Source organism: Mastigoproctus giganteus, chromosome 11 (genome assembly GCF_048544385.1).
Source record: "Mastigoproctus giganteus isolate SK-2022 chromosome 11, ASM4854438v1, whole genome shotgun sequence".
In the NCBI taxonomy this organism is placed as follows: Eukaryota; Metazoa; Arthropoda; class Arachnida; order Uropygi; family Thelyphonidae; genus Mastigoproctus; species Mastigoproctus giganteus.
In genome coordinates, this window is record NC_143585.1 from 156,836,163 (window position 1) to 156,863,232 (window position 27,070).

At 37.7% G+C, this 27,070-nt stretch overlaps 1 protein-coding gene across 3 annotated transcripts in view; it reads right to left on the reverse strand.

Annotated features, from left to right (window-relative positions):
* The window catches only part of LOC150078525 (mitochondrial 10-formyltetrahydrofolate dehydrogenase), a 910,691-nt gene that overhangs the window by 699,467 nt on the left and 184,154 nt on the right, over positions 1–27,070 (reverse strand). For all 3 annotated transcript variants that reach the window (XM_090385282.1, XM_090385283.1, XM_090385284.1), the window contains one exon: positions 11,555–11,647. In XM_090385282.1, the coding sequence (XP_090241408.1) occupies positions 11,555–11,647 (93 nt within the window). The remainder of the gene's footprint in view (positions 1–11,554; positions 11,648–27,070) is intronic.

A 27,070-nucleotide genomic window follows, 5' to 3' on the forward strand; every position in this document is an offset into this window, starting at 1 on the left:
GCCTCCTACCAATCCCCCATTTGCCTTATTATCAGTTGAGGTAGAGGTTATTTCTCTTCTCGAAGAATGTGGCCAAGATAAGAGATTTTCCTACATCTCATGGTGGTTAATAATGTTCTTTCTATCCTTGCTCTCAGTAGGACTTCAATATTGTTTACTAAGTCCATCCATACTGTATTCACAACTTTCTGCAATGTATCCACATTTCAAACTTTAGACAGTTCAGGGATCTGGCCTTGAAAGTCCATGTCTTCGTTCTAAATGACTGTCCAGCTCATCCTTAAATTTATTTAGGCTAACTTCCACCACAAAAGATGGAAGTCTGTTCCACCAATCAACCATCTGCTGGCTAAAGGCAAATTTCTGCACATCTATTCTACAACGTCTTTCCTCAATTTGAATCTATGCCTCCACAGGTTAATCTGAGCAAGAGGAAGAATCCCATCAGCATTTGAGCAAGAGGAAGAATTCCATCAACATTCAGCTTGCTCAACCCATTCAAGGGCTTATAGACCTCAATCAGATCACCTAGCAGGTGCCTACTCTCCAGGTGCTGCAATTTGCAGAACCTAAGCCTTTCTTGGTAAGAGCATCCCTTTGTTCCTCTCACCTATCTTGATGCCTTTTTTGTATTCGTTCTAGCAACTCTACATCCTTCCTAAAATGAGGCCTCCAGACCTGTACACAGTACTCTACATGTGGCCTGACCATTGCCTTCTACAACGGGATAATCACTTCCCTGTCCCTGCTAGCAAAATTCCTATATATCATTGACAAGACTCCATGACCTGCCCTGGCAGACCATCTGCACTGCTCAGCAAACTTCATATTTAACTGCACAAATACCCCCAGGGCTTTTTTACTTTCTACTTCCATGAGTGTAGTACCACACAGTTGGTATGTTTCTCTTGAGTTATTGCTACCTATATGCAGTACTTTGCATTTGTCAATGTTAAACTTCAGTTGCCACTTCTCAGCCCATTTGACCAACTTGTCTAGATCCAGTTGGAGTAGCATACTGTCTTTACTGTCATTAACAACCCTGCGAACCTTTGTATCATCCGCAAACTCTGACATTAATCCTGATATACCTTCATCAATATCGTTGATGAATATACAAAACAACAATGGGCCCAGCACCAAACCCTGAGGAACTCCACTAATAACATTTGTTCATGAAGAGCAGTGTGTCCATTGATTACCACTCTCTGTCATCTCTGGTAAGTAAGCGTGAATGACTTATTATGGGTGATTTTAATTTGCCTCTAACTGACTGGAGAAAATAGGAAGGAATTTAACATGGAAAACAAAATTTTTAAATCAACTAGATGATTGTTATTTGTAGTGATATGTCAGGGAAAGTACTAGGGAAAAGAATATTCTAGATCTGGTCATCACCCATGAACTAGATGACATAATTTGACTGACTGTACAGGAACCAGTTGCAGAAAGTGATCACGCAGTTCCATGATGGACGAAGAAGAAAGAAGCAGCAGTAGTTTAAGGCAAAGTAATGGGTTATAATTTCAGGATAGGAAATTACAATGGCTTAAGGTGCTACATGGCATCTATTAAGTGGGAAGATATCTCACAGAGAATGAATACAATTGAGACAAAATAATCTGAGGAGGATTCCAAGTTGGATGAATAAGAAGTTTCCCAGATTACTTGAGCAGAAAAAGATGCTATGGAAAAGTTAGAGCAATAAAAAGTACAAAAGCCAATAATGCTACAAATTGATCAGTAATAGTGCCACAGAAAAGGTTAGGCTGGCAAAGGCAGATTACAAGAAATTGCTGGGAAAGAGAGCAAAGAGGAAATGGAAAAGGAGGGAAGGGTTTTGCCATTAGGGGGTAAAGGGGAAACCGTCTCTTTAAAAACTGCCATAGCGGTCTGAGATGGTTTTTAAATTTTATAGAGTGGGACCAAATGATTATTTCACCAACAGCAAATTGAAATGGGAAGCATTCAAATAATTAATCTGGAAAGCTACTAGGCTTTTCATACCAACTAAGAAATACTGTCAAGGTTTAGGACTAAATTGATGTCAGATGAACTAATGAGACTCATGGCATAGAAGAAAAATACATGGCATGCATACAAATTATCAGAAAACACAGATGCCTATGACAGATATAAGCTAGTCCAGTGATTCCCAAAGTGGGCACTACCAGCCCCTTGTGAGTGCTAGAAAACTCAAAGTGGCACTGGAAGGAAAGGGGATGCAAGGCTGCTCAAAATGGGCAAAGAATATAAATCGATACCACCTTCGCATAAAGTTATATGTCTGAAAAGCTGATTTTGCAGTAGAGCTGTTTGAAGTTTAAATATTTTCCATTTTCCCGATTTAAAGAATTCTATTAACTTATTTAACTAATTTAATCACAACTAAATCAACATAAATTTATTTTGAAACAAAAAGCTTACCATTAAACTTCAAACAGCTCTACTGTAAAATCAGTTTTTCGGCATATGACTTTATGTGCAAGAGGAATTGAAATAGAGCTTCTCGCATTCAATGTAACATGGCGAGAAAACACACGTCGCAATCATATGAATTGAGCAGACTAAACAGGACTAAACACGTGTGATGTGGCGAGCACTCACACAGGTTCTGTCGAGTCCAATGTTTCGTTGTTTGGGACAATTAAATGGGAGTAAACACATACGATGTTAGAGCGATGCAATAAGCGATCGTGCATGTTCTGTCAAGTCCAGTGCAGAATACTATAAATATAATCTTTTCTCAAGCTAACCTTCAAACAATTGGTGCGCATTCGACGGTTTTGTATGTACAGACCTTGGACTCTTTTATGCTGTGCATGTGCTATTGCACCCTTTTGCAGAATTCTCCACACGGTGGTATCAGCAATACATAGTGTGCTACGTATTGTTATTCGTTATTGGTATTATTACTCTACCCAGATCCAGACATTTTGTAAGTACTTTATTTTTATTTCTTTGTAGAATTTTGGCATTAACTATTGGAGAGACTGATCAGTTAAATATGAAACTATTAGAAAAATTAGTGGTTGTTCGTAAAAACATCACCGGCATTAAGCACACCGATAGCATTATCTTATTTAATAAATAATATATAAAATAAATAATAATACCTATATCTCGCCATGAAGATTCCAGATTTGGTTTTAGACCCATTTTCAAGTGTTGAGAAAACAGTAATGCAATTACAATAAGAATTGATTGAATTAAAAACCAACAAACAGTTGAAGATCATTTTTAAGAATGGGTACCATCATTTCTGATTGCAGAAACAAATTATAAATCTTTATCCTGAATTATGGACCATTGTGAAAAGGTTTCTAATTGCGTTTCCAGCATCATATTTAGTTGAACGTGGATTTAGTGTCGTTATGGACCTTTTGACGAAAAAGAGAAACTGACTACAAATAGTGGAACAGGGCGATTTAAGGATGCTGCTTACTAATATTGAGCCAGATGAAGAAAAATTAGTCTCATGGCATTAGACCCATCCGGCACATTAATTATTTTTATATTAATAAATCAAGTACTTTTAGATGCTGTTGTACAATTATATTTTTGTTTATAAAATAAATGCTTAAATTTTAAATAGTTTTTTATTAAAATTTCCCACTCAACCAGCTCTTTATCCATAACAGCAATTGTCCGTTAATGCCAAACTGCTTAAATTTGTACAGCAGTATTTTACATGCAACAGTATCAAAGGCTTTCCTGAAAAACAAGTATGACATCAAAATTATTTTTTGCATCTTACTATCCAATCAAATTGGTCAGACAAGATTCTCCCCTTCACAAACCTATGCTGTATCTGAATTATAATTGCACTCTTGTCTAGATGTTCATGCATTACTTTTTTAACTAGTGACTCCATTAATTTTCCTGGAACAGAAGTGAAGCTGAGAGGTACCTAATTGCTCAAGGTCACCCTTTGATTCCTCCCCCCCTGTGAACTGAGAATACATTCACACATCACCAGTCAGAGAGGACTTTTTTATGAATCCATAGATACTCTCATAATTATGGCTAATGGTTTGCATACCACCTTAGCTCCCTCCCTTAATATAACTGGATAGATCCATCCACCCCAGGTGCTTTTTTATGTTTAACTTAAACAGTTTCTCTTCCACTTTCCACTCAGTTATTACAAAATAATTTAGCTTCTGTTAGAGTTTTACAAACTTCTAGCATCCACTTTGCTAAAGAATTCCTCATGTGTGAATGTAGATACAAAATACTTATTCAGTTTGTCATCAAACTGGGAGCAGAATCCTCAACAGTTGAATCATTGATAAAGCCTTCAAGTGAACCGATATAATTCATTCCCTTCCTTCTAATGTTTACATAAGTAAAGAAGTCTGCTGTTTTTCTTTGCATCCTTTGCTAAGGATTTCTCATTATCTGCCTTGGCTTACCTTGTGACTTGATTACAGACTGGTTTATATCTATCACAGAAGTCTGTGTCAACTGATAATTTATATGCATCGCACACACTTTTCTTCTCTTCTACAAGTCTCATTAGTTCGTCTGATATCCACTTAAGTCTAAGCCTTGAACAGTACTTCTTGGTAAGAAATGTCTAGTAGCTTCTATGATTATTACTTTAAACTTTCCCATTTGAAATTTGCAGGTGCCATTATCATCAGTTGGTCCTACTGAATTTAAAAACTGTCTGAGACCACTTTACCCCGTTTCCCTGACTCTATTGTCAGGGAAACGGGGAACATGCTATGTAAAAAGGATAGGTGGAACAGGACCAGGGTATGTCTGCCAGGGGCAAAGGTTGATGACGTTGTAGAGCGGATATCATCTTTCAAGGGCACAAAAGGTGATATAGTTGTACACGTTGGCACTAATGATATTAAGAGTAGGAGACCGGCAGAATTACTCAACAAGTACAGGTCACTGTTGAAAAAAAGCCGAGAATTAGGGTTGAATTTGAAAGTGTCTGCAATTCTGCCCAGACACGATAGGAGAGAGTATATGATGAGAGCCTTGTCGATCAATTCGGCCCTGGAAAGATTGTGCAAGGCTCAAGGGGTAGAATTTTTTTCAGCCTGGACTGTACTTGTTAACAGGAGAGATTGCTTCTACAGGGATGGGATACACTTAAATAGAAAGGGTGCAAGAATATTTGCTGATGCTATCTAGGCAGTGTTAGGTGGGTCGGAAAACTGCTAGCTTGGGGGGATACAAAGACTAATAGTTTAACAGTAACCGCAGGCAGAGGTGAAGGTGATTCTTGCACAACTTCTATTAGAATAAGAAGCGACCTGGAGCGAGGGGTGTTGGGGGTTTCAGGGACGGATGGCAGTCATCCTGGAATAGTTGGGTATATGGGATGTGTTAGGGTAACAAGGAATAGGCATAGGAGCATGTATGCTTGCATGTATACCAATGCTAGAAGTATAGTAAATAAATTTGATGAATTTGAAGTGTTGGTCAAGACATCAAAGGCGAATATTGTTGGGATAGCAGAGACGTGGTGTCACAAAGATATAAGGAATGCAGAACTGGAATTTGGGGAGTATGTGTACAGAAAGGATAGCAGGGCAGAAAGGGAGGAGGTGTTATGCTGTTAATTAAGAAAAACATAAAATCAAAAGAAGTGCATCCAGTTGATATAGATGGACAGTGCACTGTTGAGTCAGTTTGGTGTGACATAAGCACTGCAAAAGCAAAAATAAGAGTAGGAGTGTGTTATAGGCCTAATGACTCGAATGAGTACAATGAACAATTGTACAGAGAAATAGAGTGGGCCAGTAAATCAGAATGTCTTATAATGGGGGATTTTAACTTCCCAGATATTGACTGGAACTTGTGGGTTGGTCACTCACACACTAGTCAGACTTTTGTGGATTTATTGGATGATTGTTTTCTGCAGCAGCATGTTCGAGAGGCAACCAGAGAAAGTAATACTCTTGATCTGGTTATCAGCAGTGATCATTCGTGTATTAAGAATTTGCAGATAAAGGAACCACTAGGTGGCAGTGATCACAGTGTGCTGAAGTGGGATTTACTCAAAGAGGTAACTACCGTCAGTGGTAAAGGAAAGGGTTTTTGCTTCCGTAAAGGGGAGTACAATGGTCTCAGACAGTTTTTAAATTCTGTACAGTGGGATCGACTGACGATGTTACAAACAGTAAATTCTAAGTGGGAAGCATTCAAGGAATTAATCGTGGAAGCTACTAGACTTTTCATACCGATGAAGAAATATTGTTCAAGGTTTAGGCCTAAATGGTTATCAAATGAACTAATGAGACTCGTGACAGAGAAGAAAAATGCATGGGATGCATATAAATTATCAGGCGACGCAGAAGCCTGTAGCAGATATAAGCTAGTCTGTAATCAGGTCACAAAGGAGGTTCGGCAGGCAAAGGCGGAATACGAGAAATCTTTGGCAAAAGATGGTAAGAAAAACAGCAAGGATTTCTTTACTTATATAAACTCCAAAAGGAAGGGGCTGAATATGATTGGTCCACTTGACATCGATGGTTCGACTGTTGATAATCCTGCTCAGATAGCAAACAAACTGAATGAGTATTTTGCATCTACATTCACACGTGAGGACTCGTTACAGTTTGAAAATGGAAGAAGGTTATCAAATTGTAGCAGTGTGCTTAATGATTTTGTAATAACTGAGAGCAAAGTGGAGGAGAAATTGTTGAAGTTAAACATAAGAAAGGCACCTGGGGCGGATGGGATCTATCCAGTTATATTAAAGGAGGCGGCAAAGCAACTAAGCAAACCCTTAGCCATAATTATGAGAGCATCCTTGGATTCAGGGGAGGTTCCCACGGACTGGAGATGTGCAAATGTATCCCCAATTCACAAAGGAGGTTCGAAGGGTGACACGAATAATTACAGACCAGTTAGTTTAACTTCTGTTCCGGGTAAAATAATGGAGTCACTGGTTAAAGATGCATTGCAGGATCATCTAGACAAGACTGCAGCAATAATTCAGACACAGCATGGGTTTGTTAAGGGAAAGTCTTGTCTGACAAATTTGATTGGTTATTATGATGTGGTCACAAAGGAACTGGATGCAAAAAATAATTTTGATATCATATACTTGGATTTCAGGAAAGCTTTTGACACTGTTGCGCATGGAAGACTACTGTACAAATTGGAGCAGAATGGTATTAAGGGTAAGTTGCTACAATGGATAAAAGGATGGTTAAGTGGGAGAAGACAGAGGGTGGTAATCAATGGGTGCTGCTCTTCGTGGACTAATGTTATTAGTGGAGTCCCACAGGGTTCGGTGTTGGGTCCACTGTTGTTTTGTATATTTATCAATGATATTGATGAAGGTATATCAGGCTTAATGTCGAAGTTTGCAGATGACACGAAGGTTGGCAGGGTTGTTAATGACAGTAATGGCAGTGTGCTACTGCAACAGGATCTAGATAATTTGGGCAGATGGGCTAAGAAGTGGCAACTGAAGTTTAACCTTGACAAATGCAAAGTACTGCATATGGGTAGAAGTAACCCCAGAGAAACGTACCAACTGTGTGGTACTACACTTAAGGTGGTAGAAAATGAAAAAGACCTGGGAGTAATTGTGCAGTCAGATATGAAGTTTTCTGAGCAATGTAGACAGGCTGCTAGGGCAGGTCATGGGGTTTTGTCAATGATATATAGGAATTTTGCTAGCAGGCAAAAGGAGGTGATTGTCCCTCTGTATAAGGCAATGGTCAGGCCACGCCTTGAGTACTGCGTACAGGTCTGGAGGCCTCATTTTAGGAAGGATGTAGATTTGCTTGAGCGTGTACAGAGAAGAGCAACACGATTGGTGAGGGGAATGAAGGGATTCTCTTACCAAGAGAGGCTTAAGTTCTGCAAATTGCAGTGGCTGGAGACTAGGCACCTGCGCGGTGATCTGATTGAGGTCTATAAGGCCTTGAATGGGTTGAGCACGCTGAATTCTGATGGGATCCTCCCACTTGTTCAGAATACGAACCTACGGGGACATAAGTTCAAATTAAGAAAGGATAGATGTAGAATAGATGTGCGGAAATTTGCCTTTAGCCAGCGGGTGGTTAATTGCTGGAACAAACTTCCATCTGTCGTTGTGGAAGTTGATAGGTTAAATAAATTTAAGGAGGAACTGGACAGGCAATTGGAGGGTATGGTGTGATTTTTTTTTTTTTTTTTTTTGGCTGATGCTGCATAAGCTCCTACACTTGCTTTCTTGCATCAAGTGCCACTACTACTACTACTATTTTTTTTTTTTTTTTTTGGTAGTTGTTGGCGCATCGGCTTCTGTGGCCATAGTGCACCTCCCAAGGTTTTTGCAGTACTTTGATCCAAGCCCGAGGCGGGATTCGAACCCGCGACCTTTGGGTTGCCAGGCAAGCACTTTACCCACCTGGCTAGCCCGGTCGGCTGATGGTAGTACATCCTTAAATAAATCCCACATCAATACACTGCCACCTAGTGGTTATTTTATCTGCAAATTCTTTATGCATGAATTATCACTGCTGATCAAGAGTATTACTCTCTCTTGTTGCCTCTCTAACATGCTGCTATAGAAAACAGTCATCCAGTAATTCCACAGTCTTTCTAGCGTGCAAGCGATCAAACACAAGTTTCAGTCAATATATAAAAAGTTAAAATCCGCCATTATAAGATGGCAGATTTTAACTTTTTATATATTGACTGATTTACTGATTGTTGTTGTAGGGTTTCGGACACATCAGAAACTCAGGACATATAGCACCATATACAAAGTCTAACTGCATGCATTCTGCAGTCAATTTGCTTTTGCTAGACAAAAGACTCCCAAATTTCCAGAAAAATATATATATATGTTACCCTCACCTGAGACTGACTAACTCAGCAAAAGAGTGAAAAAGATCCATAAAAATTCCTCACACCATGAACACAATTCGAATTCATTTCTTTTCCACCTGATGTGGAGAGGATGGCGATTGTACCAACTGTGATACTCACAAGTGCTGATTTACTGGCCCACAACATTTGTCTCTATAGTTGTTCATTATAACTCATCCTCCCCTTCCTGTCAATATGTCTTTTCTGTACATTTCATCATATTCAAATTCCTCATCTCTGAGTGGCATCAGGTCTTCAATAACCCTACAATGTCTGCATTTGATGGCCTAACCGGTACTTTGAATTTGCTTTCTATAAGCTTATCATTAGTATATATATGTAAATATGCATGCACTTGTTTCTGCTCTTAGTTACCCCAATACATCCCAGGTATGTGCTTATCTTAGAAAGTGTCCTAGTCGTGGTTCACTCTAATTTGTTTTCCTCAATGCACTGAATGGCTATCGTTTTACGTGCTTACCTTATGTTGTGCAGCTGGTCGCCATACAAAAATAATTAATGATTATCTTCCTATACATCAAAATAATTTTCCTCCTAATGATATTTATTCAGCCAATGGGAGAAGAGATATGTCGGTTATGTGGTAATATGGAACAGAAACTTGTCTTACTGTGGTAAAAAAGCTTCTGTTTAAGCATGGTCAAGCGCTATGTTTATCTAACATGACCATGCATACCATTCTGGATTTCCATGTGTAACGTATTTATTTAAATAAACTAAAGGAAACAAGGCATAATATTTTAAGAGTTTAAGATTCTATATCTATATAATATCAGTATAGATACACCATAAAGAAAAACACAAAGATACACCTTAAAGAAAAACTACAATTGAAGTGTGAAAGGCACCCACCGATGAAAACCCAACTAGCTTTGAAGCAGTGCCATGAGAAGACTACTGTCACTTATTCTCGGTGGTGCCCACCGAGAATAAGTGACAATAATCTTTCTATTAGTCAAACGTTACTAATTCGAGGTAGTGCAATACATATTAACTCATTGTGAAGAATGAGCACAATATGAGATATAGATGAAATGATGCCTTTCACACTACAATCGTAGTTTTTCTTTAAGAATTGTCTATTCTAATTGTGTACATACACCGATATTATATAGATATAGTAACATATTTATATATTTATAACTGAGGAGGAGACACACAGTGTTGAAAGCTTCCGTAAGTATTTTATTTTATCAAAAGAAGCGAGTGCAGCAAGCAGGGGGCGAAGCCCCTAGTAGTCTTTAATAATAATAATTACATCTGATTCTGGTGAACTGGAAAATAAATAATTTAATAATACATATTAACTCATTGTGAAGAATGAGCACAATATGAGATATAGATGAAATGATGCCTTTCACACTACAATCGTAGTTTTTCTTTAAGAATTGTCTATTGTGTACATACACCGATATTATATAGATATAGTAACATATTTATAACTGAGGAGGAGACACACAGTGTTGAAAGCTTCCGTAAGTATTTTTTTTTATCAAAAGAAGCGAGTGCAGCAAGCAGGGGGCGAAGCCCCTAGTAGTCTTTAATAATAATAATTACGTCTGATTCTGGTGAACTGGAAAATAAATAATTTAATAACAGCTAAATCATAACTACTAAATGAAATAGATTTTACAAATATAAAATTACCTTTATGAAACCATTCTTGGCACTTATAAAGATTTTTATAAACTAAAGAGTGAACAATCAGAAGATAATTCTTATATGCCTCCCATACATCCTTTAATGACAGCAAGACAATGCAGTTTCTTATTGGCGACGGTCAGGAAGTACATTTTTCCCAAAATATAATTCCAAGTTTTCTTGCACATATCATTTCTAGACATAAAGCATATGTTCTATTCTAGTAATAGAAAAATGCAAAACTGTCATGAAAAGGAAGCTGCCAGCAGGCTGGTACCTGGGTACAGCCATGTTGAGCTGCATTCCAGATTGTAAAGCATGCACCAAAACAAGAATCTCTCTCTCTCTCTCTCTCTCTCTCTCCCCCTTTCCCCACCCCCATTAAGAAAAAGAAAGAGCATGAGCATGCTGAGAAATATAAGGCCTATTTTCAAGGCCTAGTGATGTAAGCAATCATAAAAGTTTAAAAATTGAGTGCAACGAGACTAGTGTGGCTATTTCATTTTTATGGCCCCAGTTTTTAGATAACGAATTATGTAGATCAAAACTAGAAATGGTAGCAGAAGAATAATAAATTTCGAAAACTTTTAAGACATTTAAAATTTTAAACCAATGACACACAACTATTAGGAAACATGCCTGAATAAGGCATTGTGGGTAAATTAATAACAAACAATGCCATAAATAACTCTTAACTTAAGGTCTATGGGTGCTGACTTTCTTCAGGAAAATGAAAATTTCAAATTGAATTGAAATTTATTGCTTACTATCATATAAGTGCTGCTTTTAATATAAAATAATAAAATGTTTCAAAAGTCTGGCTTGGTAGGAATATTCTGAAGTAATTTTTGAAAACATGGATCAAAAATGCATTTAAAAACAGTCTTATTCCACCAGAAAAAAAATGCCATTTAACAGTGCAATCAGTTAATAAATAAATCCATTCAATGGCTCAATTTATTTTATCACAAAGAGTTCATAAATAATTTTAAATTACATTAATAAGAAAAAAATAATAAACCTTAAACATTAAAATACTCAAAAGGAAACAAATTCTAACTTTGCCATCCAAGTATGTCCATGCTCCTGGGGTCTTGTCCATGCCTCGAATAAAGTTATGAATCTGTTGCGCAGTGAGGTGATCAAGCTTGATCTAAAAATATTTCAGAATTCATATTTACTTCATATCACTTGAACTGTAATAATGTTATAAAATGCTTATTTAACTTCATACAAATTACAGGAAATCACTATTAAACTTAAAGTAACTTAGAATCAATATGGAAAATGTTAACTAAGAATAACTAAATGATTTTGAAATCAGGAATTTTCTAATTAACTTTAATTTGCTGTTATGAAATTCTTAAATGCAATGATGGGGGTGCGGGGGATGGAAGACCACACATACTATTACTCCGGGGTTACTGCTTCCCATGCAGTACGTTACATTTGTTAAAATGTTTGTTACATTTTACTTTTGTTTTTTTTTTACATTTGTAAAATTTGTTACATTTCTTAAACTTCAGTTGCCATCTCTCAGCCCACCTACTCAACTTTTCTAGAGACTGTAGCAGCAGCAGCATACTGTCATTAGTGTCATTAACAACCCTGCTGACCTTCATATTGTCTGCAAACTTTGACATTAAGCCTGATATACCATCATCAATATCATTCATGAATACAGAAAACAATACCACTGAACCCTGGGCGAGGTCGTGCTGAATACCCTAACCATTGTAGTCACACGAATAGTGAGCTCGTGGAAAAAAAAGTTATTTTTATTGTGAAAAACATCGAATTTCTGATCGCAGATGGTGTTGGAAGAAAGAAGAAATTGGACTGGATGTACAGGTGACCTTTTATGGCTTTTCGTCAACTATTTTTAGTGATATGAACATTTTTTAAGAAATTTTCCTATGTAAACCAGCACAGCAATATGCTGGTAGCATATGTTTAGAATAATCGTTTTGAATAGAGCGGACCAAACTTTGGGAAGCCCTAAAAACCTACAAAATAATCTCTTTTTATTGCCCTCATAAGATTCTTTAGTTATTACCCATAAAAAAATGATATTTTTACATAGTCTAGAGATATTTTATATGTTCTCTTCTCACGTTCCCGATCCCTTATTATTGTAACAATATCGACGTCATATTGGCCGCCATCTTGGATCAGTAACGAGCGAATTGCTTCAAAGCTGTTTAATACCGCATGCTAGCTGAAAATAATTGCCAACTAAGACTGATACTGAATATATAAAGACGCAGGAATACTGCATAAACCACTTGTTCAGTATGATATGAAATATTTACAGAAATTGGAAAAGCCCTGGGGGTACGTGGTCGTAAACGATGTCTAGTGCTGTCCAAACCACAAAAACGAGAGATTTTCAGCAAACCTTTTAAAGGGAAAAACTTCATCGGATCTTGATTCAACAAATATCATTAACAAAAAGGATGGTCCTCTCTATTAAAGGAACCACTCAGAAAAGCTTTAAGACAAATACTGGAGGTTTTATCAGTGTCTATAATTTAAAACCTCTCCAATCCTTAAACTCTAAATTTGAACTTTAAACACCAGTACGTGTAGCAGGTATTGTTCACCAGCATATTAGAGCCAAAAACTGATAAAAGGATTGACAACCCTGATAATCCAATTATCCATAACCTTTGCTGATATGGATAGAAGAAATCACAAACTGAAAGAAACTCAGCCAAAAAGGCAGGACGACGAGATAAACCCCCTAGAACAACAGGAGGACACAGACGACGCCTGTCCAGGGACCCCCAAATGCAAATCAAACATAAAAACAAAAAGCTGTTAACAGCAAAAATAGGGTGAGGAACACACTCCCAAATTGAGAATTCTTATAGTGCAAATAATTTGAATAAATCTCATTTACATTTTTATAGTTCTAAAACATGAGGTGCATTCAAATTATATAGTCTCCAAATTTATTTCTCAAAGTACACAAGATACAGAGGTGACACTTGCCTCACTTTTCAACATAAGTCCCCTAGATGCTCCATACTTTTTTTCACACCAGTTCTTCCAGGCTGGGATGGCTGCGGCAAATCTTTCTTTGGAGATATGTCTGGCCCAGTCGCAAATGGCAGAAGCAGCCGCTTGTTGACTAGAAAATCTCCTGCCATGAAGAGCATCCTTCGTTAGGAACAACCAAAATTCACTAGGTGCAAGGTCAGGCAAGGTTGAAGGATACTGGACAACCTCAATTTTGTTTAGCATTAGCATTAGTAGAGGCATATGATGCAAGACAGCAAGCTTATGCAGCATCAGCCAAAAAAAAAAAAAAAACCCACTTCCACTTCACCCCTCTGTTCACTCAAAATACCTGTCCAGCTGAGCCTTAAATTTATTTAGGCTATCAACTTCCACAACAACGGATGGAAGTCTGTTCCACTAACCAACTAACTGCTGGCTAAAGGCAAATTTCCACATGCCTATCCTACATTTCTCTTTCCTCAATTTGAATTTATGCCCTCTCAGGTGATTATTCTGAGCAAGAGGAAAAATCCTGTCAGCATTGAGCATGCTCAAACCATTCAAGGCTTTATATACCTCTATGAGATCACCTCGCCGGTGCCTAGTCTCCAGACACTGTAATTTGCAAAACTTAAGCCTTTCTTTGTAAGAGCAACCGTTTGTTCCATTCACTAACCTTGTTGCCCTTCTCTGTACTTGTTCCAGCAGCTCCACATCCTTCTTTAATTGAGGCCTCCAGACCTGTATACAGTACTGAAGGTGTGGCCTGACCATTGTCTTACACAAGGGAATAATCACCTCGTTATCCCTGCTAGAAAAATTCCTGTATATCATTGACAAGACACCATGAGCTACTCTCACAACCCATCTGCACTGCTCAGAGAACTTCATATCTGCCTGCACAATTACCCCCAGGTCCTTTTCATTCTCTACCACTGTCAGTGTAGTACCACAGAGTTGATACGTTGCTCTGGGGTTACTGTTTCCCATATGTAGTACTTTACATTTGTCAATGTCAAACTTCATTTGCCACCTCTCAGCCCATCTGCTCAACCTTTCCAGATCCTGCTATAGAAGCATAGCGTCAGTAGTGTCCTTAACAACCCTGCCAACCTTTGTATCATCTGAAAACTTGGACATTAAGCTTGATATGCCATCATCAATATCATTTATAAATACAGAAAACAATAATTGACCCAACACTGAACCCTGAGGGACTCCACTAATAACATTAGTGGAATCCAATGATTACCACATTCTGTCTTCTCCCCCTCAACCACCCCTTTATCCACAGCAGCAATTTGATCATTTGCCACACTGCTCTAATTTGTGAAGCAGTCTTCCATGTGCAACAGTATCAAAAGCCTTTCTAAGATCCAAGTATATAATATCAAAGTTATTCCCTGCATCCAGTTCTTTTGTGACTGCATCATAGTATCCAATCAAATTGGTCAGGCAAGACTTCCCCTTAACAAAATCATGCTGTGTCCGAGCTATAACTGAAGTCTTGTCTAGATGATCCTGCAGTGCTTCTTTAACCAGTGCCTCCATTAATTTTCCGGGAACAGAAGTTAAACTAATAGGTCTATAATTACTTGTGTCGCCCTTTGATCCTCCTTTATGAATTGGGGTCACATTTGCACATCTCCAGTCTGTGGATACCTCCCCTGAGTCCAAGGAAGCTCTCATAATTATGGCTGACCATTGCTTTATGCAAGCTTGTATATATACCCTTGTATAAGGGTAAGGGTTTGTATACCCTTGTATAAGGGTATTTTATACCCTTGTATAAGGGTAAGGGTTTGCTTACTTCCTTTGCTGCCTCCTTTAATATAACTGGATAGATCCAATCCACCCCAGGTGTCTTTCTTGTGTTTATCTTCAACAATTTCTCCTCCACTTTACTCTCAGTTATTACAAGATTCTCTAGCTTACTGCCAGAGTTGAATACACCTCTGGAATTACTCTCGCTGAATAACTCCTCATGTGTGAATGTCAATGCAAAATATTCATTTAGTTTTTTAGCTACCTGAGCAAGATCATCAACAGTTGACCCATCGATATCAAGTGGACCAATCTGATTCATCCCCTTCATTCTAGAGTTTACATAAGTAAAGAACTCTTTGCTGTTTTTCTTTCCATCCCTTGCCAAAGATTTCTCGTAACCTGCCTTCGCCTGCCTAACCTCCTTTGTAACTTGGTTACAGATCAACTTGTATCTATCACAGGCTTCTGTGACACGTGTTAATTTATATGTATCCCATTCATTTTTCTTCTCTGCCATATGTCTCAATAGTTCATCTGACATCCATTTAGGCATGAACGTTGAACAATGTTTCTTAGTTAATATGTAAAGCCTAGTAGCTTCCCAGATACGTTCTTTGAATGCTTCCCATTTTGAATTTGCTGTTGGTAACATCATCAGTTGGTCCCACTGTACCTTCCCTTTACCAGTTGATATAGATGAACAGTGCACTGTTGATTCAGTTTGGTGTGACATAAGCACTGCGAAAGCAAAAATAAGAGTAGGAGTGTGTTATAGGCCTAATGACTCAAATGAGTACAATGAACACTTGTACAGAGAAATAGAGTGGGCTAGTAAATCGGAATGTCTTATAATGGGGGACTTTAACTTCCCAGATATTGACTGGAACTTGTGGTTTGGTCACTCACACACTAGTCAGACTTTTGGGGATTTATTGGATGACTGTTTTCTGCAGCAGCATGTTCGAGACGCAACAAGAGAAAGTAATACTCTTGATCTGGTTATCAGCAGTGATCATTCGGGTATTAAGATTTTGCAGATAAAGGAACCACTAGGTGGCAGTGATTACAGTGTACTGTCATGGAATTTACTTAAAGATTTAATTACCATCAGGGGTAAAGAAAAGGGTTTTTGCTTCAGTAAGGGGGAGTACAGTGGTCTCCGACAGTTTTTAAATTCTGTACAGTGGGATCAACTGACGATGTTACCAACAATAAATTCTAAGTGGGAAGCATTCAAGGAATTAATCGTGGATGCTACTAAAAGTTTCATACCTATTAAGAAATATTGTTCAAGGTTTAGGCCTAAATGGTTATCTAATGAACTAATGAGAATCGTAACAGAGAAGAAAAATGCATGGGATGCATATAAATTATCAAGCGACTCACAAGCCTATGGCAGATATAAGCTAGTCTGTAATCAGATCACAAAGGAGGTTAGGCAGGTGAAGGCAGATTACGAGAAATCCTTGGCAAAAGATGCTAAGAAAAACAGCAAGGATTTCTTTACTTATATAAACTCTAAAAGGAAGGTGATGAATCTGATTGGTTCACTTGACATCGATGGTTCGACTGTTGATGATCCTCCTCAGATAGCAAACAAACTGAATGACTATTTTGCATCTACATTCACAAATGAGGAATTATTAAGGTTTGAAAATGGCAGAAGGTTATCAAAATGTAGCAGGATACTTAATTATTTTGTAATAACTGAAAGCAAAGTGGAGGAGAATTTGTTGAAGTTAAACATAAGAAAAGCACCTGGGGTGGATGGGATCTATCCAGTTATATTAAAGAAGGCGGCAAAGCAACTAAGCAAACCCTTCGCCATAATTATAAGAGCATCCTTGGATTCAGGGAAGGTTCCTACAGACTGGAGATGTGCAAATGTATCTCCAATTCACAAAGGGGATCGAAGGGTGACACGAGTAATTACAGACCAGTTAGTTTAACTTCTGTTCCGAGTAAAACAATGGAGTCACTGGTTAAAGATGCATTGAAGGATCATCTAGACAAGACTGCAGCAATAATTCAGACACAACATGGGTTTGTTAAGGGAAAGTCTTGTCTGACAAATTTGATAGGATATTATGATGTGGTTACAAAGGAACTGGATGCAAAAAATAATTTTGATATCATATATTTGGATTTCAGGAAAGCTTTTGTACAAATTGGAGCAGAATGGTATAAAGGGTAAGTTGCTACAATGGATAAAAGGATGGTTAAGTGGGTGCTGCTCTTCGTGGACTAATGTTATTAGTGGAGTCCCACAGGGTTTGGTGTTAGGTCCACTGTTGTTTTGTATAATTATCAATGATATTGATGAAGGTATATCAGGCTTAATGTCGAAGTTTGCAGATGATACAAAGTTGGCAGGGTTGTTAATGACAGTAATGGCAGTGTGCTACTGCAATAGGATCTAGATAATTTGGGCAGATGGGCTAAGAAGTGGCAACTGAAGTTTAACCTTGACAAATGCAAAGTACTGCATATGGGTAGAAGTAACCCCAGAGAAACGTACCAACTGTGTGGTACTACACTTAAGGTGGTAGAAAATGAAAAAGACCTGGGAGTAATTGTGCAGTCAGATATGAAGTTTTCTGAGCAATGCAGACAGGCTGCCAGGGCAGGTCATGGGGTTTTGTCAATGATATATAGGAAATTTGCTATCAGGGAGAAGGAGGTGATTGTCCCTCTGTATAAGGCAATGGTCAGGCTACGCCTTGAGTACTATGTACAGGTCTGGAGGCCTCATTTTAAGAAGGATGTAGATTTACTTGAGCGTGAACGAGAAGGGCAACAAGATTGTGAGGGGAATGAAGGGATCCTCTTACAAAGAAAGGCTTAAGTTCTGCAAATTGCAGTGGCTGGAGACTAGGCACCTGCACGGTGATCTGATTGAGGTATTAAGGCCTTGAATGGGTTAAGCACTGAATTCTGATGGGATCCTTCCACTTGTTCAAATTACGAACCTATGGGGGCATAAATTCAAATTAAGAAAAGACATATGTAGAATAGATGTGCGGAAATTTGCCTTTAGCCAGCGGGTGGTTAATTGCTAGAACAAACTTCCATCTGTCATTGTGGAAGTTAACAGGTTAAATAAATTTAAGGAGGAACTGGACAGGTATTTGGAGGGAATGGTGTGATTTTTTTTTTTTTTTTTTGGCTGATGCTGCATAAGCTCATACACTTGCTTTCTTGCATCACATGCCACTACTACTACTACCTCATTGAGTAAATCCCATTTTAGCACACTGTGATCACTGCCACCTAGTGGTTCCTTTATCTGCAGATTCTTAATGCATGAAGAATCATACTGATAATCAAATCAAGAGTATTACTCCCTCTAGTTGCCTGCCGAACATGTTGATGTAGAAAACGATCAAGCAATAAATCCACAAAAACCTTGCTAGTGTGTGAGTGTCCAACCCACAAATTCCAATAAATATCTGGGAAATTAAAATCTCCCATTATAAGACTCTCTGATTTACTGGCCCACTCGATTTCCCTGTACAGTTTCTTATTATACTCATCAGAGTCATTAGGCCTATAGCACACTCCTACTCTCAATTTTGATCTCCCAATGCTTATGTCACACCACACTGACTCGACACTGCACTGTCCAGCGATGTTGACTGGCTTCACTTCCTTGGAGTTTGTGTTTCTTAACTAATAGCATAACCCCTCCTCCTTTCCTATCCTGTCTATCCTTTCTGTTGACGTTGCACTCCCCAAATTCCAGTTCTGCATTCTTTATATCTGTGTGACACCACGTCTCTCATATCCCAACAATATCCACCTTTTATGCTTTGAGTCTCAAATTCATCAAATTTATTTACCAAACTCCTAGCATTGGTGTACACGCAAGTATACATGCACCTGTTTCTATTCTTAGCTACCTTAACACAACCCATGTGTTTACTTGTACCTCAATGACTCCCAGCAGTCTGAAATATCCTGCATCTTGTTTTTCAGGCTTCTGCTCATTCCAATAGAAACAGTGGAAGAATGACTTTCACCTCTGCCAGTGGCTACTGTTAATCTATTTGTCTTTGTATCCCCCCAAGCTAGCAGTTTTTCGACCCACCTAACACTGCCTCGATAGCATCAGCAAATATTCTTGCACCCTTTCTATTTAAGTGTATCCCATCTCTGTAGAAGCAGTCTGTCCTGTTAACAAGTACAGTCAAGGTGAAAAAAATTCTACCCCTTTTGCCTTGCACAATCTTTACAGGGCCGAATTGATTGCCAAGGCTCTCATCATATACTCCTTCCTATCGTTATCTGTACTTTATCTTTACTTTACTTTAAAAAAAATTTGAACATTTCCAGAACAATGGAATGAAGTATTTTCCTGATGGAAATAAATGTGATTCAGTCTATGTGGACATTTTTTCTGAAGTGCTGGGTGGACAATTTCTTCAAAACTTCTTCATATGAATTTTCTGTCACTGCAGTGCTCTTAGGAACTCTATCTCTAAGGATTATTCTATCAACATCTTAGAAAACAGCAACAATCATTTTCTCTGCACTTGCAGCAACATGAAACTTTTTTGGGCAGTGATAAATTAATGTGTTTTCATTGAGCAGACTGACATTTCCTTTCTGGATTGAAGAGTGGAACCAGTGTCTCGTCCATCGTGAAAATCCAGTCGAGGAAAGATCCATTCATTTCAGCATTTCGAGTGAGCAGTGCTTCACACAAGTTGACACGACTGTCTTTTTGTGTGTGTGTGTGTGTGTGTGTGTGTCATCTTGAGGAGTGAAGGACACCATTTTAAGTACAGTAATCCCCCATTAACTGCAGATGTTACATTTCTGAAAAGTACTGTGGTTGGAAAGACCAAGGTTCCATAAAAATTAAGGAGTTAGAGGGGAATAAGAAAAATTGCATTAAATATGTATATGAAAAAACAAATTAAACTTTATTTTTTGTTTATATTGTGACAAAATGATTAAAAACGATTATAGGATTGATAAAAAAATTAGAAATAATTTAATAAGATTTACTTAAAATCTCAAAAAAGTAGACTATCCTCCTACTCTGCATCTTGGTTAGCTTGAGCAGCAGTGCTGTTTTTTTTTTTTTTTTTATTTTTTTTTAAGTTAAAAAATTCAGAATGGATGATTGTGTCATTTTACTGTTCAAACCCCTTTGCACCTCATTATTTATTTATTTTTTTATTTTTTGATAGTTGTTGGTGCATCAGCTTCTGTGGCCATAATGCACCTCTCAAGGTTTTTGCAGTACTTTGATCCAAGCCCGAGGCGGGATTTGAACCCACGACCTTTGGGTTGCCAGGCAGGCACTTTACCCACCCGGCTAGCCCAGTCCGCTCACATCATTATAGGGCTTCAGTAATTTGATTGAAGCCTGAGGGTTTCAGTAATTCTTCCAGCCCTCACTTTAAGTTTAAACTGCACTCAGGAACTGGATCAATTTCCATAAAATGGCCAGCATTTAGACTGTATATTGGAAAGCCCCCTCACCTTCCAAACATCATCATGCACTGCAGTTCCATAGCAACTAGAGGAATGTCCTGTAAGTCCTTCCTTCCAAATTTTTCTCCAACATGCATTCAATGTAGATTGCTTCATCTCTTCAATCAAATCTTTTATAATGTTTATACAAACTTCAATATTGAATTTTTTCCAACACTGTGCCACTGTTAGCATTGGTTCCCTGTCCGTGGCATCCAAGATGTGTGTAAAAGTATGGCGAATATAACTCTTCATTGGAGCGATCACACACCTTAGTCCATTGGATGAATAAGTGGTGTTGTGTTTCAAGGAAGAAACATAACCTTAGTATTTGGATGAGCAAACTGGATTGTCTCTGGATCACCAGGTGCATTGTCAATGAGGACTAGCAGCTTATATTGTGTTTTTTCCCAAAAAATATTGCTTTATATTGAAGAATGAAACAGCTGCACCTGGATTAAAAGCAACCGAGGACAGATTGACTCTTCTCTTCTGCTGAAGCAATCTCTACAAGTGTAGAGATTGCTTCAGTAAGCCAATGCCTGTGTATACATTGCTTAACCCTCATGAACTAAAGGATAAACAATAAGGATCATCTCCCTGTTTTTGGAGGTCTAACTTGCAGTTTTATTCACAGACTGGTTTAACAACTGTTTTGTCCCAAAGGTTAAAAAAAACTAAAGAGAAAGCAACTGCAAAAGACTGAATTCAAAGCCAGTAATAGCTGGTCCGAAAACTTTAGAAAGAAGTGTAGTTTGCAAAACATAAAACTTTGTGGAGAAACTGCTTAAGCTGATTACAACAACTTATATTATATAGACTACATCTCTTTTTAAAGTCTTAAAGCCAGTTTGAATTTCTCCATCTTTTCTAAATTATGAACGTGGGGCATACAAGAACTAGAACTTTCTTGATGTGCCACATACAACGCTAACCCTTATAGCAGCATCATTCTTCTTAATTGTCCTAATGGTGATTTGTTGACCCATAAACCTCACACCACTGATGCTCCTCTCTCTCTCCAAATGCAAACCTATCAAGCACTTTTATCTCCTCCAAAGTTGTAACTTTCCATGCTCTTTTTACATATTCACTTGCAATGCTTTCTGAAGTTTAGACGCCATATTAAAGGAATAAGAAAATACTTGTAGGGTTGAGTAGTAACACACTGTACACTACATGGAAAATCCTCCATGGGACAAGCCTATACACAGGATTCTAAAAAACACATTAACAGATTAGCATTAGCAAAGGCATATGATGCAAGAAAGCAAGCTTATATAGCATCAGCCAAAACACACACACACACACACACACACACACACACACACACACCCTTCTCATTTCACTCATCTACCTGCTCCAAATGTTTGTCTAGTTCTGCCTTGAATCTGTTTAAGCTATCAACTTCTACTGGCTAAAGGCAAACTTCCACACATCTATCCTACAACTGTCTTTCCTCAATTTGAATTTATGCCCTCTCAAGCGATCTGAGCAAATGGAAGAATCCCATCAGCACTGAGCATGCTTAAACCATTCAAGGCTTAATATTCAAGGTAATATCAGATCACCTCACAGGTGCCTAGTCTCCAGACACTAATTTGCAAAACTTAAGCCTTTCTTCGTAAGAGCAACTCTATGTTCCATTCACTATTCTTATTGCTCTTCTCTGTACTCATTCCAACACCTCTAAATCCTTCTTAAAATGAGGCCTCCAGACCTGTATACAGTACTCAAGGTGTGGCCTGACCATTGCGTTATCCAAGGGGATAATCACCTCCTTATTCCTGTATATCATTGACAAGACACTATGAGCTACTCTTGCAGACAATCTGCACAGCTCAGAAAACTTCATATCATTGACAAGACACTGTGAGCTACTCTGGCAGACAGTCTGCACTGCTCAGAAAACTTCATATCTCCTGCACAATTACCCCAGTTCCTTTCTGCAGTGTCAGCACCAAGAATGATGGGGGGGGGGGAAGAGAGAGAGTACCCAACAGAAATGATTTGATAGGCAATGAGAAAGAAGGGAATACCAGAGAAAGTAATGGACATATATGATGGCAGCCAGATAAAGGTTAGAACACTCTGAAGAATCCCACTACTCCGACATAGTTGGACTTCACCAAGGATTGGTGCTAAGCCCTTACCTGTTCATTTTGGTGTTAAGTGAGGAGGTGGTAGAAGAGCGGAAGAATGACAGGTTCTTCCGCTCTTCTACCGCCATGATATATGCAGATGATGTAGCCTTGATAGATAGAAATAGAGAGGAATTAAGATAAAGTGTAAAGAAATGGAAGAAGAGCTTGGGGAAAAAAAGGGGGGGCTTTAAGCTAAACATAGCTAAGACAATTACATGGAGTATTTCAGAAATGGAGTGGAGCAGGACTTCATCTTTTCAACCTTCAACCCATACACAGTACTAAGTATTACGGTTCTAATACCTCTCATGCATAGAGTTTTCATAATAAAAAAAAAAAAAAAAAAAAAAAAAAAAGAACCAGATGAACTGTAGGATTAAAAATGAACCAATCCAGGCAAGAGGAGAAAAAATCAACTGTAAAAGAGTTGAAATAGAGTGGAAAGGATCAGTGATAGAAGAGTAGAAGAATAAAGAAAGACACTAAGATAGCAGCAGGGTAGGCAAAGTATCAGGAATGTTATGTGATAAGATACCAATGAAATTGAAAAGAAAAGTGTATAAAAAAAAATTTACCAGGATGGGCGGTAATGAATAGGATGAATTTCCTAGTCATTCCAGTTTTACTGGAATGAATTTCCAGTAAAACTGGAAAGTGTTGAGGCATCATGTACACAAAAGCAAAAGCATACAAAAGAAATGAGAATGCCTAGATGGATGTGTTGGGTGATCAGAAAGGATAGTGTGAGGGGAAGCTTAGAAATTGTGCCTATCCACAAAAATATCAACTGAAAACAGATTAAGGTGGTATGGACACATAAGAGGATAGACAAAAACTACATTACAAACCAGATTGTAGAAATGGAAATTAGTGGGAAGAGAAAGACAATAGAAGAAAAGGATAAATGTAGTGAAAGACAAAGAGGTTTTTTTTTTTTTGGTTTTTTTTAAGGAGCATTAGCAACTAAGAGGCCATATTGCTCTGGGAATATATGTGGTGGTCATTCCCTGACCTTTCCGCATCCTCCGTATTTGGTGGCGACGGGCTCGAACCCCGGTCTAATCAAGAAGCATGTGCTATGCACTGCTGCTCCTTCCCACCTGACTACCCTCCCACCAAACACAAAGAGGTAGGAGATAGAAAAAACAAAGAATAAAGATAAAAACAGCTGATGCAACACCATATGGAATAAAAGCTAAGAAGAAGAAGAATCTTAATTTCATGACCATTACACAAATGCTTACAGTTTGTTTTCATGATACAACTTGCAATAACACTGACTGAAATCCTTTTGTGTTTGAGACAGCCATTTGCATCTTAATAAGAATGCAAGTTATATTGTAGCATCCATAAAATTATGGAAACCAATAAAATTACTAATACAGTAAGTTTTTTACGATAATTCTACAATTCACAACATTTAATACTACAGATCTGGAAAAAAAAAAATGGCAATTTTCATTGTTTGTTTCTAGATTAAGCATGTATAGGACAGAAGATTTCATGGTCAAACTATAAAATTAATAATATATCCATCTCCAGCACTGAATGGGAAAAAAAGAAAAAAAAAAAAGTGGAGAAGATCAATGCAGTTATGCAGTAGACTAAAAAAATAAAAGATCAAATATAGTCATTCAGTGTTAATAATCTCTCCATTGCATTTATGCTAAACAGTATATTGTTCATTTATTATACTCCCCACCCCCAAGGGTAATGTATATATTACAGAGTATGTTGAAATTTTCTAAAATAATGAGTAGACAAATAGAAATCAGAAATGTCGGCAAAGGAATTTACAAGGCTTGACATAGCTTCACTGATATCTGCTATTTGAATTGTCCCCGGCCCCTTTATCACTTTACATCTCTAGCTTAAATTGTTTTATTCGATATGATGAGAATCGAAGATCTTTTCAAATCTGGAAAATGGTGCAGTATTGAAATTTTACACAAATTACTTTGTATCAAAAGCGTTACAAACTTAATTTATGATGATTAAAGTCTGAGAAGGGGAAAAAAAATATGTTACAAATATAATATCCAAAGGTCGCAGGTTCGAATCCTGCCTTGGGTTTGGATCAGAGTAGTGCAAAAACTTTGGGAGATGCATTATCGTCACAGAAGCTGATGCACCAACAACTAACAAAAAAAAAAAAAAAAAAAATCATATTATTTCTTGATTCAGGAATATCAACATGAGAATAAAAAACTCAAATGCTTTTAACTCATATAAAATTCATTGTAGTTATATACAGAGTTTCCTGGAGGTTTTTTTTCAGATAGTGCATACGAAATATGACATGAAAATAATTGCACCGAGAGCAAGAACAGGAGGGTGAGCTTCCCCAGGTCCAAATTCCATGTGCAGGGGGAGGATTTTGTATATATTTAAAAGTTATAATAAAAGGGAGGACCCAGTGAGGTTGTCTGCCGACCCTGGACTATTGTGGCAAACAAATACACTTGAAATGTTAATCGTGCATCTAACCATTTGCTTGTGATACTGTTAGGGGAGGAAGTTTGATATGAAAAGCTACAAATAACTGAAAAGTAGTCAAAAATGTTGTTACATGACTAACAATATCAATCAAAAATAAGGCCCCCCCCCCAAAGTTAATGAATAAAACAGTCAAATTTCGCTTATTTATGAAACGACATTTAAAGAAATCATCTGACAGCTAATTTATAACAGGCATAAAAAACCGTAATTGGCATTACCAGCATACACTCTGTTTATCTATTTTATTTACATCCATTCAAAGTCCATTCAATCAGCACAGTAGTATAAAATGAATATACACCTATTTATTACTTCGTATGGAGATGGAATGATAAATAACAGCCTAGACCCTTTACTTAGTTTTTCTCCTTTTGTCAAATTATATTTGTACTCATCGTTCTGACCATCAATACTAAACCTGTGTATTAAACCCATTTTAACGGTTTGTTTGTAGAGTACTAATTTCAAAATGAATCATAATACAAAATTATGATGAATTTACGGGCTGCTTGCACTGAAGTTTAAAAATTATATACACTTGGTCGTCGACTTACGATCTATGCAACTTACGACCGGCCGCACTCACGACCACAAAAAAAAAAAATAATGAATAAATTAATAATATATCAGGAAGTCACTACTGAGGACACCCATAACCCAGGTGAGGAGGCACATTGATGATGGGAGGCCTGAGGACACCACCAGGCACATACACTCAGTTGCTTTCAAGCATCTGTTGCATGTGGTGTATTAATTAAAATTTTACTGAAATACCCATAAAATGTTTAGTAAAAGGAAAATGCCTTCATCTACATATACGGCAGCTAAGAAGTCAAGGAAAACTATTAATTTAGAGTGTAAAATGAAAATTATCAAGCAGTATGAAGGTGGAAAGAAAGTGAATATGATAGCACGTGACTTGAAGTTATCACATTCCACGGTATCGATGATACTTAAGGACAATGAAAGAGTTTGGGAAGCTGTGAAAGTTCTGCACCTATTAAGTCTACAATTTTAACCAAACAACAACGGGGACCCATCCATGAAATGGAGAAATTGTTGTTTATGTGGATGGAAGATTTAATACAAAAAAATACACCCATGAGCCTTCACACAGTGCAAGTGAAGGGTAGAAGTTTGTTTCAGAGTTTAAAATCACGTGCCTGAGATGATTTTGCAGAAGATTTTCAGGCTAGTACTGGGTGGTTTAAGCGTTTTAAAAAAAGATTTGCTTTGCATAATGTACATGTCACAGGAGAAACAGGAAGTGCAGATGAAGAGCTAAAAAATTCATTGATAGTTTTGACTCTTTAATCAAAGAAGAAGGTTATCTACCGGAACAAATATTCAACATAGATGACACCGGCTTGCAATGGAAATGCATGCCCAATCATACATACATACACCAAGAAGCAAAAAGGATGTCAGGATTCAAAGCTTTTAAGGATCGGTTAACTTTGTTCCTTGGTGGGAATGCCACGGGTTTTAAGATGAAGCCTTTTCTCATTTATCATTCAGAAAACCCTTGTGCATTTAAGCACATTAACAAGCACACACACTGCCCATTTACAACCGTTCAAACCCTAAAGCTTGGATGACTCAAGCACTATTCGAAGACTGGTTCATGAACTGCTTCATTCCCCAGGTTCGTGAATGTTGTGCGGAGAGAGAGGTATCCCTTT